The sequence below is a fragment of the Epinephelus moara genome, chromosome 23 (assembly GCF_006386435.1).
Source record: "Epinephelus moara isolate mb chromosome 23, YSFRI_EMoa_1.0, whole genome shotgun sequence".
In the NCBI taxonomy this organism is placed as follows: Eukaryota; Metazoa; Chordata; class Actinopteri; order Perciformes; family Serranidae; genus Epinephelus; species Epinephelus moara.
In genome coordinates, this window is record NC_065528.1 from 25,362,852 (window position 1) to 25,376,804 (window position 13,953).

The window sequence follows — 13,953 nt, forward strand, 5'->3', positions numbered from 1 at the left end:
GTGGATGTCATCTCATTTGCTGATCGGCAATGGCAGTCAACAAGGTGAATATCGTCCGATACCGATGTTCGGCAGAACTGTTTAAGATACAGGGCGGTGCAGTGGCTAGCATTGTCACCTCACAGCCAAAGGGTTTCTGGTTCGAACCCTTCTGTGCAAAGTTTGCATGTTCTACCTGTGTCAGCGTGGGTTTTCTGCGGGTACTCCAATTTTCTCACACAGTCTAAATACATGCAGGTTAAGTGGTGTCCAGGGTGTACCCTGCCTCTCGCCCAGTGTCAGTTGGGATAGGCTCCAGCACACCCACGCCCCCCTAAAAGGTTAAGTGGTACCGGAAAATTAATGAATGTTGAAGGTACATATGTTCAATAAAACAGCAACTCCATGTGGTTTGTAAATGGTTTTTATTAGCAAAATAAGGGAGATGAGTCTACAAAGATTCTCCATCCATGGAGAACATACACATACATTGACAGTTGTGGCAGTTTCTTCATATGAACAGATCCAGGACCGTATTTATCACTCTTCTTGGCAAAGTGGTACTGATCTAAAAATCACAGACCAGGCTCCCTTAACCATCTTAGCTTCCATCGCCTGAATGAAAGGTTTCACGAACTGATTGGTGGAACCGCGTCTGAACCCTAACACATTCAGACATCTACCTCACCTTTACACCCATCTCTTCCTGTGGTTCGGCTTTTCTCTCCTTAACACCAAAAACTCCCAAAAACTCTCCTCCAAATACATTAAAATATACATTAAAATGTGCCTACCCTGGTCTCGAGCGTATAATTAGCTCAGTGCCTCAGCTAACCATTTTCCGAATGGTTGGGAAGAATGGATATTTTGTACACTGTTTAAAAACCAGAACCCCGGATCTGCGGGGCGAATGTAACAATATACATCTCAGTATTGTACTGTGTGAGCGGCCGGCGAGGCCTTCCATTGTCATGGCTGGTGGGGGGATGGGGGATAGGGGACGGTGGAGGCTACATGTTGGTCACCATGGAGACCCATGTACCTTTAGACCAGAGGGAAATCTTCCTCCTCCCGATAGCTCAGTGGTGTGCACATAGAAGATAGCAGGGACACTAACATATGAAAACAAGTTTACCTCTTTATGTTTAGAACAATTCAGCAGGCAACAGAACAAGCATTGGGACTACGACCGCAGTAAAAAGGCATGCGAAGGCACAAGTACCAACAAACTGGACTCAAAAAGTTGAACCCCTTTTCTTCCCTTTTGTTTGGTTGTAGGGAAGGAAGAAAAGAAGCCACCAACGGCAAAGTTTCCTTTTCCAGAGACAGCGGCAGAAGGAACAGCAAAAAACGTGATTTCCTCCTCCCTCTCCTCAAAAAATTAAAAAAAAAAAAAAAAAAAAGTAAATTTAAAAAAACAAAAGTGTGCGGAAAATTTGCGGTGACGCTTTTACAATGATACAAACATCCTACACAAATGTCGTTAACGCTAGTTCAAAATGTTCCAAGACAAAAACATAAATAAAGCTGTTAAAAGTGGCATATAGTACAGCACTGGTCCGTGACTGATCCTCCTGACTCTTCTCATCTTCCCCACCAAAGATGCACAATAAACTGGCTCCACTGCCTGAGGACAGAAGAAGGGGAGGGAGAAACAAACATGAAAGACGTTGGGGAGGAGGAGAGATGGGTGTGAGTGGTTTTATAGAATGAGGGTTTTGGATCTTGCAACCATCATCTCACAAACATCTAAATGGAGCAGAAAATGCATTTAAGCCTGATTTCAGAGATTTAATTAGGAATGTGATTATGATGGATTACGCCGCATCTTTGTGGTCAACTCCAGCTACTCTCCTCCATAATTCTGAATGCTTAAGCTCTGGAAACGAACCATTTTAAACCAATTTGTTGAACACACTTGAAAGAGAAAAGACAGAATGCAGGCGCACACTTAAACCAGGCTCTCATGATTTCCTCAGCAACACCCACTGCATCCTTTCAGTCATAATCCTGACATGCCCCCTCATTCATAACGCAGAGCCAGACCAAGGGGTACGCACTTTCATTGTTAGAAAGATAAAAGCAAGAATGATGAGTTCCTTACCAAGAAAGAAAAAGGTTATCTCCACTGCCGTTCTCCTCAGAAGAGACCACAGTCTTTCAGGTTGTTCTTGATGATGACGTCGGTGACGGCGTCGAACACAAACTGCACATTCTTGGTGTCTGTGGCGCAGGTGAAGTGGGTGTAAATCTCCTTGGTGTCCTTCCTCTTGTTCAGGTCCTCGAACTGACACTGGATGTAGGCAGCTGCTTCCTCGTACGTGTTGGAGCCTGGAAAAGAAAGGACGAGGAGCAGGAAGTCAAAGAGTCAGGAAGTCGAAACATAGGAAAAGGTATTGAAATAGTGTATTTGTCTTGTTTGAGAACAGAGTGGCATGGCTGGGCTTCATCCTGCTAAATATTTGCTTGTTTGTCTCCATTATCTTGAGTAACCAGGTCATAGTTTCTGGAAAGGAGACATTGATGTTGAGTTTTTCAAATGCATTTTTTGGTGCTTTAAACACCACAAGCCGAGTGCCATCTAGTTCCATAACATTCAAGAGTAGGCAGACATCTCTACAGCTGATATCTCCACACTCAGCAACTCACACCAAAACAATCTGTTGAAAAACACAGCACTACAGGTAAGAGGAAAAGTATGTGTTTTTGATTTTGGGTTGAACAAGTTGTGGTTTTATGAGGGGTTAAGTGCTTAACTGTTTCTTGGCTGAGAGCAGTAACTGTCTGAAGTCTCTGCTGGTTGCTGCCAATGTCATGTAAAGATGTGTTTATGTTGGTTTTTTGTGTTTGTGTGCCAAAAAATGACTTCGTTAATTGACCTGGTCAAGCACGTTCGCCTGTGTAGACATCTCTTCAAGTACTCATTGAGAGACCACTGGGACAGTAAAATGGCCTTAAATTCTTGTACAGAAATAGCCACCACACTGGGGAAAGAAGAGGCTTTTTGCTGCAGGGTGTAGAGGAACACGGGAGACCACTATAAAAGCTTAAAAAAAAAACAATCTCATGGACAGAGTGGTGACCCAGGGGGGAACAATATTACAGTAAACAAGTGTAATGTCTGGCAGTACGCCGCTGTTTACTGATGTCGCCAGACAGCCTCCATTTCCTGTGACGTTGTTCTTGTACACTTGTTGACTTTGTTTCTACCTTATCCATGGACCCTTTTACTGTTAGTAAACAGTATGATGTTTTTTGGTGGGCGGGGCTTAGCACGAAGCAAAACAATTCTCCACAGACATAAGCTAGCTCTAAGTAGCAAACTGGACCATTCGTAAATTCGGAGCGCTGTCGAAATGTACCATTCGGTTATCCAGAGCACCACACTCTCAGAGTACAGAGCGCCATGCGGACTCTTAACTGTTCTTTCATTCATGTAGAAATATTAAGCTCCGTTTCTTCGACCAACAGGACGAATTTATGAATGAATTTACGAACGCACCATGTCAGGTCACTCACTCTACGGGACCGCAAGTGTTACCTGAAAAACGTAAACACTGACCAACGGGACCAGACTGGCCGACTCGTATGCTCTCACTCAGTGGATGGATGATGTCACAGGAAGTTTCGTGGTTGATTACTATGCCAATCTTACAAAGGAGGACAACACTTGAACAGATTCCTCCAGTTTGTTTTACCATCGAAGTTAATGTTAGCTTTACCAGGAAATCCAATTTTCCTCGTAACATCTCCCCAATCTGATATGAAGTTTGTGCTGCACATGTGAGCATTTTTGATGATGGCCTCTATCCAGTCCTTTCGTCTCATCGCAGTTAACCATCGTTGTCTTTGTTTTTGATAACGGGCATGTGATAAAATTTAAGTTTTGAGCCATGACTCCTTCTATTCTGGCTCCCAATAACACAAGTGTGGTGGAAAGTCATCTTGTGCCTCCAGCTAACAAACTGACATCATTGTGACCCTGGCTCTAAAAGGGTCTGTAGAACATTTTGTTTGTATACGCCCTGGTGTTTCGGAGCACACTCCAACGAACAACGTGTTGAGGATAAACACGTGGCTCATCTACCATCCGCGGAGGTGTCATCTTGTCAAAGCTTACGACTGCGAGATGTCACTGCTCCCTAGAAACAGCCCACAATTACCAGTTGCTGGTCGGCAGGATTTATTAGCTTTGGGCATTGCAAGTTTACCCGTTTCCATGTTTCCAGTCTTTACGCTAAGCTAAGCTAAGATAACTGGCTGTAGCCTTATATTTAGCAAACAGATATGAGTATGGTGTTGATCTTCTCGTCTAAGTCTTGTCAAATATAGTAAGACTTTTAATTCACAAAAAATGTTCTTAGTCTTAGTCACATTATGAAAAACTTTGGGGAAAGGTAAAAAAGAAATTGGCTACTTCTCAAACATGTTATGTAAAATGCTGGCAATCTTACCAGCATATTCTGGGTAACAGATGGTGAGAGGACTCTTCTTGATCTTCTCCTCAAACAGGTCCTTCTTGTTGAGGAAGAGGATGATGGAGGTGTCTGTGAACCATTTGTTGTTGCAGATGCTGTCGAACAGCTTCATACTCTCGTGCATTCGGTTCTGAAGAAAGAAAGAGGAAGGCGATGTTGATCATTGTGTTTTGCTCACTGATCCTAAAGGGAATCTATCCTTTACGTATTCCACCCAAAGTTCCTGCTGTGTACAAACACACAGTGCATACTGTTGTGTTGATACATGAGTCAGAGGCTGAGGCACTCACCATCTCCTCGTCCTCAGCCAGCACCAGGTCATAGTCACTCAGGGCCACGCAGAAGATGATGGCGGTCACACCCTCAAAGCAATGGATCCACTTCTTCCTCTCAGACCGCTGACCGCCAACATCAAACATTCTGGAGGGAGGAAAGAAGTAAACATGTTCGTCAGCACACAAACATACATACACAGTACAAGCAGTGTTTGTGAAACGCCGAGGTAAAAACATAAATGAAGAGTCGCTGCGGCTGCTCTGGTCCTGCTGCAGTGTTGAGTGATGACAGTAAGAGATAAAGGAAACAGAGATTCTTTGTCTATTGTTCCTTGAAAACAGTACTAATAAAATCTTAGCAGTGCAGAGAATACTCAAGTGACCAGCAAACGTCTGCCATGTAACAGCAGAGGGAAACAATTCAGAGCAGCAGCAGACGTTTAGCTTCTGCAGTTAAAAGAAGTGGTGGGAGATATATCATATATATCCATAATGGTCGATGTATCACAGCTTGTTCCACACGGGATGTAGAAAATGACTATGTTGCAAACACTGAGTATGAAGTGGCACATAATTTTTTTAAAGCAACCGGCATGGAACTTGCGTTGACATTGCGGTTCTCGCACTTTCTCCAATGGCTCCCTCGATCTCACAGAAACAAAAAGCAACCATTTAGTTGCATTTTGCTACCATGGAGCACCAGTACGACTTGCAAATATTAACATATGAACCAGAGAGGTGTTAGTTGTTTCTGCTCACAGTGAATTCATCCTCATGTTTAACTTTGTCACTGTAACAGTTTAACTTTCAGCTAACTGCTAACTCCAGGTGCTTCAGAATAAAAGCACCAGTGGTTCTACTTTAATTTATTTCATTGTATCTAAACTTTATTTAACTTTATTAAAGCAGTACTTTTTATTTATCTTTAATACAACAGTACTTTATTTAACTTTACTATGACAGTACTTTATTTAACTTTATTATAACAATACTTTAACAGTACTTTTTTTAACTTTACTGTAACAGTACTTTATTCATCTTTATTATAGCATACTTCATCTAACTTTATCATAACACTACTTTAACTTAATTATAACAGTACTTTGTTTAACTTTATCATAACAGTACTTTAACTTTATTATAGTATTTTAACTTAATTATAACAGTCCTTTGTTTAACTTTATTATAACCGTACTTTAACTTTTTTATAACAGCACTTTGTTTAACTTTATTATAGTATTTTAACTTAATTATAACAGTCCTTTGTTTAACTTTATTATAACCGTACTTTAACTTTTTTATAACAGCACTTTGTTTAACTTTATAACAGTCCTTTGTTTAACTTTATTATAACCGTACTTTAACTTTATTATAACAGTACTTTAACTTTATTATAGTATTTTAACTTAATTATGACAGTCCTTTGTTTAACTTTATTATAACCATACTTTAACTTTTTATAACAGCACTTTGTTTAACTTTATTATAGTATTTTAACTTAATTATAACAGTCCTTTGTTTAACTTTATTATAACCGTACTTTAACTTTATCATGACAGTACTTTAACTTAATTATAACTACTTTAACTTTATTATACCAGTCCTTTGTTTAACTTTATTATAACCGTACTTTAACTTTATCATGACAGTACTTTAACTTAATTATAACTACTTTAACTTAACTATAACTTTATTATAACCGTACTTTAACTTTATTATAGTATTTTAACTTTATTATAACAGTACTTTATTTAATTTATATATAGTTTTTTAACTTTATTGTAACTTTATTGAAACAATCTTTCTTTTATTCAGTAACATGGTCACCCTCCTTTTTTCTGTCAGTGCTTTGAGCTGCTGTGACGTGAATTTCCCAAGCGTGGATTAATATAGTTTTATTTTATGTTATCTTATTTCAATTTATCATATCAGTACTTTATTTAACTTTATTATAGCAGTGCTTTATCTGTCTTTATTGTTATAACTTGGTTAAATGAAGTACAAAAGTTATTGTTGCTGCTCTAGAAAAAACACTTTTATTTAAAATATTCAAATCTAATCCTGTTCTGAAGTTGTTCTTTTTTAAAACTAATATATTTTCTAAAATACAATTATTAAGTAATGAAAAAGAACTGATAAAGTACCGACCCGATAAGAAAAATCGATAAGCGTAGTAGTATCGATAACATCTTAACAATACCATCCCTAATTTTAACAGTACTTTATTTAACTTTATTATAACAGTACTTTATATAACCTAAGTATAACATTACTTTATTTAACTTTATTGTTAACTTAATTGTAACAGTAGTTTATTTAGTAGTTTAGTATTTTGGTAGTCTACGGTAGTTTAGAGGAGATTTCTAAATATCAAGATATATATTATGCATTGTGATTCAGCCTAAAAATATCGCAATATTATTTTTAGGCCATATTGCTCAGCCCTAGTCAAAAGGTTTAGATGTTGCTAAAATATTGCTTACTATAAAGTGTTTTACATCGGGACATTCTCTCTAAATCCAGACCAAAGTCTCTACAAGTCAGACATCATGTACATATCTTTATCAATTTCTCACATTCAGGGAAAATTTCTAGACAAGCAAATCCAAAAATAAAGATCACTTTCAAACCAGGTTCCAAAGGGACGTTGTATGAAACAATCTCAAAAAAATGCACACAGCTGTGGCAAATAGGAGTAAAAAAAAGCCTCATTTAGCTCCTGTGAGAGCTCCTATTGGTCGACTAAACTGCAAAAGCCACATCTGGAAATACTATTGTTTTAAAGGCAGGACTGGGAAAGGGACTGTTAGAAAAAAACAATGACTGTATAAAAGAAGTAATCACATTTAACTTGTTGCAATATGTGAAAGACCAACATCATGATGTTGATGTTAGGATGTTGTTAGGAAATATGAGGTGGAACAAATAACTTGCTAACTTTGCTTTTTATGAAGCTGGTCGGTCACTGCTGTGTAATTCCTACATGACATCAAGCAATGACTACTTTACAGAAGTACTGTATTGTGTTGCAATAAACTCTGACAGCAGTGGTGTGTCATCATGACTGTAGATTGAAGCTGCTGTCTGGAATTGCACAGAAAAGGACAAACACAGAACCATTTTGCGTGTGTGTTTATGGATCATATAACATGGTGTTATTCTCTTCTGTTGTGAAGCCCAGCAGCATGAATTTCAATGACACTGGCATCAGCTACCAAACTTCTGGTATCATGATATCATCGGGCCTGCTGCCCCCACTTCCTGTATGTTTTTTTTTTTTTTTTTTTTTCAACAGAGGGCCCCGACTGAGTCATCGCTAATGCGCACAACACCTTCACAGACTGTGTCACAACTTACAGCTGTACGTGCACAAAGGGAATTTCTATGGGAGTGAATGAGTCAGTGACAGGAAGGAAAGCTAATTAAGCCATCATGTAAAAAAAAAAAAAAAAAAACACTTTGAGGCCGAGCCAGCTGTTACGGTGAGGAAATTCTCACTTGAAGTGCAGGTCCTTGAACGTGAAGTGCGTCTCCACAATGCCCGTGGTTTTGACTCGAGTCCTCAGGACATCCTGCTGAGTTGGGATGTAGGTGGCCTGGGATATCCTGTCCAAGTCGTTCAAGTAGCTGAGAGAAGGAGACAAAGGAAAAAAGGACATTAGCAGGGAATACAATAACATCAGAGAGAAAAGGGGGAGTGAGAATGAGAGCAGGAACAAGTGGGAAGAAATGTGTCAGAAGTATCGGGGTCAAGTGTCAAGTCAATTTACTTTGAGTAAAAAAGAGTTCAGCATGTATCAGATGACTACACATTTTGTAAAATCAGGACATACCTGCATAAGTTTGTAAAATCGGACATTTTCAGTTCTAATATGAGAGTCTCATCCAAAGTTAGCTAAAGCTGAACACAGTTAAGTTACAAGATAAGAGGCATAATTTGCCTGTGGTAAATTTAGACATGATGGCTCAGTGGTGAGAGCTGTAACCTCACAGTGAGCAGGTCCCGGGTTTTAACTCAAGCACTGGTATTTTTAGTGAGGAGGACTGTGCATTGTTTTCTCTGTGTTTGGTGGACTCCCTCTGGGTTCATTGGAATTGGAAACTCCCTACGTTGAAGAGTGTGTTTCTGTGTTAGTCTTATTATGGACGAGCCATCTGTCCAGGGTGCTGTCCCACATTCTGTCACATACCTGCTGGGACAGGCCCGAGCATTCTCGTTGATGTGAACGGGAATGTACAGGTATAGAGAATGGAGGTATGGAATCATTTTAGAGTGCTTTCACACTTGCCCTGTTTGGTTCGGTTCAGTCGAACTCAAGTTCGTTTGCCCCCTAAGTGCGGTTCGTTTGGGCAGGTGTGCACACAGCAATCAAACTCAGGTGCACACCAAAACAACCAGACCAAGACCTTCTTGAAGTAGTCTGAGCGGGCAGAAGTTCGCTGCATAGATCAGCCTCTCATTGGGCGGAACAAGCCACCCGCTGAAGTCCCGCCCTACCACCTCCGGTTGTGTAGCAGTTTTCAACCGTTTTCAACACGTCCTTTACTAACTTTTGCTGTGTTTGATCTTGCGGGGATGTAGCCATTTTTCTGCCATGGTTCGCGTCCTGTAGGTGATATTTTTGTGGGCGTGTTACACCAAAACCTGTTTCCCCCCGGCAATATTTTTGCAAGCGCACCGTTGCTGTGGCACCGCCCAGAACGACTGTGATTGGTTGAAAGAAATACAAGCAGCCGGGGCGTTTTTTCCTCCAATCTTAAAGTGAGAGTCGGCCCAGCCAGACCTTTCTTTTCTTGAGAAAGGTCTGGTGAGCGAGACTATTCTTGAAGAGGTGGTCAGACCCAACAGCTAAGGTGAATAGGGCTTTCCATCGGCACTTTTGGCCACATTGATTTCCGTTACCAGTTTAAGCGCACAGAGTTGTGCTGTAGGGTCGGACTAAAGCACGCCGACTGCCTCCAAGTGGACAGCGGTGACATCAAATTGGCTTCGTTATCATTATTCAGCATTAGAGTTGGGAAATGATAACATTGTATTGATACCAATGCCATTATGGGCCCTGCTTATCTTTCAGATTCTTCATCGATTCCCTTATTGATTGCTGATCAATCCTCTTTGTGATAAAAAAGAAGGCCTACTCAGGTTTTATTATCTCTGAGTTTGAACATTGTGTAGATAGAGACTATTTGTACAGCATTGGTTTTCATTTAGGTTTTCTTAGTCAAAGAAAAACTCTGCTAAGCCTGCCCACATGGTTCGAATGTTACTATAACAGGATATTTATCCTCGGTAGGGAGTGTGCTCCTCGGTTGGGAAGCAGTGGCACTGGTGTGTAGAGTGCCACTGCTCTGCATGGTATTCCTGGAATTTGAGCCCATGTTGGGTCAAAAGATGGTTCAGTGTATTGCTGGTGTTTCCACCCTTACTTGTAAATATCATCTACAGACTTTTAAGCAGTGCTTCATTTAAGAAATGGAGCCATGCTTTTCACCATTTTTTCCTCTCTGCCATGATGTCGTCTAGTTGCAAATTTCCAGCAACTGAGACACGAGTTTAACATCAGAAAAGCATGCCGGCTTTGACAAAGGAAACTGATAAGTTCTGGGGCATTCGATTCCAATGGATCGGACAATTCAGAACCAGTTCTTGATCCCCTTCCCCATTTAGCAACAACATTCAGTGACGATTCCGCTACATGTCAAAGTGAATGGCAAGCACTTGGTTTGCAGATGAAACTCAGGCCCTGCTTGCTTTTTTGAAGTGAGAAGACCATGCGGGCAGGAGATGGGTATCAGGCATACATTTGTACAGTGCTGAGGAAAAATTTAAAAACTCCAGCAACAGTACAAGAAAGTTGTTGATAAAACTGCATCCTAAATACCATTTTTTTGGGTGCCACAGTTTTGGTAGTCATCAACAGTGAATATTTGAAGCTGAACTTGACTTTCCTATTTTTTTCCTAATTAAAATTGGTAAAATCTTATTTCAGACCCTCCGTGCCCTTTTGTCACTCTCTCTGTTTATCATTAGGCTAGTGCTGTGGGAGCCTGTGCTCTGCACCGGAGTCAGTTGGTGAAAGTCCGCCTGCACACACACAACAATAGGGCTTACTGTTAGCATCGCGCTACCTAATGGTTATCAGTGGTTTTAACGACAAGAGTCACGCTGTTTGTGTGTCAGTGCGAGTCTGTCGCACTGAGTTGGTGCTCGGTGTTGGATGTTAGCCGCTGTTGTTGTGTTAGCTCGTGCTAACAGGGCAGACGTTGAACTAAGACACTCTGGAGACTCAGTGCTGTAGCCGACGACAATTATCAATTTTAAAATTTTGGCTAATTTCTTAATTTTTCACCATTAAGCCAACATCTAAACATCTGTAATTCCAGGACAACTGGGCACTGGGCCAATTCCATCTCCTGAGGAAGTTAGTGTAATATAACTGAAAGCTCCTGCGTGGACCTTGTGTTTAGATATTTTATCATCTGCTGTTTTAAAGGTTGAGAATGACATTTCAGTCCCAGTTCTTCTTTAAGTTCATATGCATTTTTTATGCATCCTGCAGGTGCAGGCGTAAGATTTATTTCCACGACAGAAATACTGTCAACGTCAGGTGTAAGTACATCCCATGAAGGAAGCTGCGCTTTACAGAATGATCCTCATATCATCCAAAATGATGGCAGCAGTCTGAATTTTAAGACTGAAAATACCTTAATGTGGGTTTGAATTGTTTCAGATTTAACTCCAAAAATGACTTCTGAACGATCATTAAAACTTGTTTTAATTTCCTGACTCATTAACTTGGTGCTGCTGCCTGCAGCTTTAATATGTGTTGAGTATTTGCTGTCATTGTATGGACGCATTTGCTATACTCGTACAGGATGTCACACTTACACCTCCATTTTCACACACGCTGGGTGCATTATGACCCGAGCAACTATCTCAAGGTTACTGCTGATAAATCACAATGGAAAAAAAACGAGATTAGTGACCTCTAGTTGCTGGCAGACAAACACAAGTAATCTCCCCTTCACGCAAACAAGTCTTTTGTTTGTCTTCCAGTGGTATTAAGTGAGGTAAAAAACACACACGGTTTAGCAATGCTGTTCCTTATTCATGAAAAGCCCCTGGACAGCGGGATTAGAGGGACCAATTAGAAAAAGGCCAACAGCTCCCTCGGCCTGCGACGTAAGCGCTGATGTTTGCTCCGCAGCAGCAAAACAAGACAAATGGCTTTTCTGTTAACAAAACACAGGAGCTGCCCCATGATGATATCATTTGTTATGATGCCAGAGGCTCTTGCACAATATCTAAAGGACTCAGGCTGGTCATGGAAAATACAGTTACAATGCAGGGAGCATTTTCTCAGTATTTGCGGCACTTCTTTTAAGCATGTGACGAAATGTTCCCGTGCTGAGGTGAAAGGTCAAAGATTAAATTGTCTTTCCAGCCACCGCTCTTCAGGCTGGGTAGAGGAGGGCAAATATTGACAGTGTAAAAGTCCAGATAGATGCATGGTGCCGTAGCTCTCTGAGCGTGGTCGATGGCTGGGGCAAGTTGTGTTTAGCAACTTGAGGCAGCAGATTTCAGTGTGTTTGCAGAGGAATGGCAGAAATGTGTCTGGTCATCTGATGTGACTCTGTCATTAAAAGCTGTTGAAGTAAACTGGTGTGTGCGGGACCACTGAGTCTTTTCAGCGGGGGGACTCACAGTTTTTTGGAGAACCATGCAACTTGTTGTTTATATGTGTGTGTGTGTGTGTGTGTGTGTGTGTGTGTGTGTGTGACTCACTATGCCGCCGAGTCATTGAGCTGATATTCGCGGGAGCGGCTGAAGCAGGCTTGAACACCTCCGTCCTTCCACAGTCGCTTAATGACACCGGCCAGCTCTCCCGTCATGAAGCCCTCCTCCGCTGAGCCCGCCAGCACAAACAGCTGCCGCGCATCGTCCTGGGAGAGGAGTCGCATTAGAGTCAATATCATAAATCAGACGTCAAAGTCGTTAGACCGCCATTATCGTCAACATTAATCTGCTAATAGGCTGAAATGCCAGTCACAGGGTTATAAGGACATTTCAGTGGCAGCTGCTGATTCCTTTGTCTTGTCGTTTCAAAAACATCACATTAACTTTGACTTAGAATATAATTAAATGACTTTTAAACAACCTGAAAAGACCTCAGACCTTTGCTAGTACCCGCTTGTTTCCGAACACCACAGACTAACTTCAGGTTTCTACTGTAAACCAACCAAATTACACCCCCCTCCCTCCGTCACTCACAGCTCTTGCGGCGTCCCCAAAGTCAATCTTGAGGCGCCCCATGGCTCTGATGATGGCGATGATGGACTGGATGGTGTTGCTGTAGACCACGGCTTTGTACTGCTTGCATTCCTCTTCTGAGTAGCCGGCCTCGTGGATGATCCTGCAGAAAAAGGGAAAAGCAGGGTCAGCAGCAGTCGAGCTGCTTTCCAGCACTGCAACAAACAGTAACCAAATTGTTCCGAATGCTGCACACACAGACAGAAACCTCAGCTTTTCATGGCAGATTCTCCATGCTGAATGATGTTTCTCAACTTTCTTAAGAAATTACTTTTCCTCCTCTATAAAAACTCATTTTACACAGCAGTTCTAACGTCCGCACAAATACTGTCAACCACAATGACCCTCCTGCTTAAATTATGGTTCTCCAGGGAGACAATCCTTTTCTACAGCTGCATCAGTGCTGATTGATTGGTTTTTATTTAATACATTAAAATTCAGCACACAAAAGTGCGCACAGTGCTGAAATTCTTTAGGTTATCAGAAGTCACATGACTTATTTCCATTGTGGTCCTGAGATCTAGGCCAGGGGGCAGACGGGGAGAGGGAATGACATGTGTATGCTATTATTATCCCATTTTTACATTAATACATCTAATAAAAAACATAAAAGCATCATTGTTATACAGTCATAAAAAACAACATGACCAACAAATTACATTTGGGGTTTTATTCCACTCCTCCCCTCCAATGTAAAGGAATGTGCATCTCATTACTTTATGTTTTAGATTGGGTTGTTTCAGGTTAGATACACAAGCCCTTGTATTCAGACTCTGGGATTTTTTCGGACCTAATTGTATTGCGGAGTTTTGCACAGCAGCGACCGGATCTTTGCTCTCAAACCACAAAAAAATGTGATGGCACAACAGTCTCCTTCAGCACATTATTCTATGCTTTCTTTTGATTTTCA

At 41.0% G+C, this 13,953-nt stretch overlaps 1 protein-coding gene across 1 annotated transcript in view; it reads right to left on the bottom strand.

Annotated features, from left to right (window-relative positions):
- Positions 1 to 387: 387 nt before the first annotated feature.
- Positions 388 to 13,953, bottom strand: part of gnai1 (guanine nucleotide binding protein (G protein), alpha inhibiting activity polypeptide 1) — a 29,935-nt gene continuing 16,369 nt past the window's right edge. Inside the window, exons 3-9 of the mRNA XM_050036773.1 lie at positions 13,005 to 13,146; positions 12,519 to 12,676; positions 8,231 to 8,359; positions 4,748 to 4,877; positions 4,434 to 4,587; positions 2,084 to 2,310; positions 388 to 1,606 (exon numbers count right to left, since the gene is read on the bottom strand). Of these exons, the coding sequence (XP_049892730.1) occupies positions 2,120 to 2,310; positions 4,434 to 4,587; positions 4,748 to 4,877; positions 8,231 to 8,359; positions 12,519 to 12,676; positions 13,005 to 13,146 (904 nt within the window). The 3' untranslated portion in view covers positions 388 to 1,606; positions 2,084 to 2,119. The remainder of the gene's footprint in view (positions 1,607 to 2,083; positions 2,311 to 4,433; positions 4,588 to 4,747; positions 4,878 to 8,230; positions 8,360 to 12,518; positions 12,677 to 13,004; positions 13,147 to 13,953) is intronic.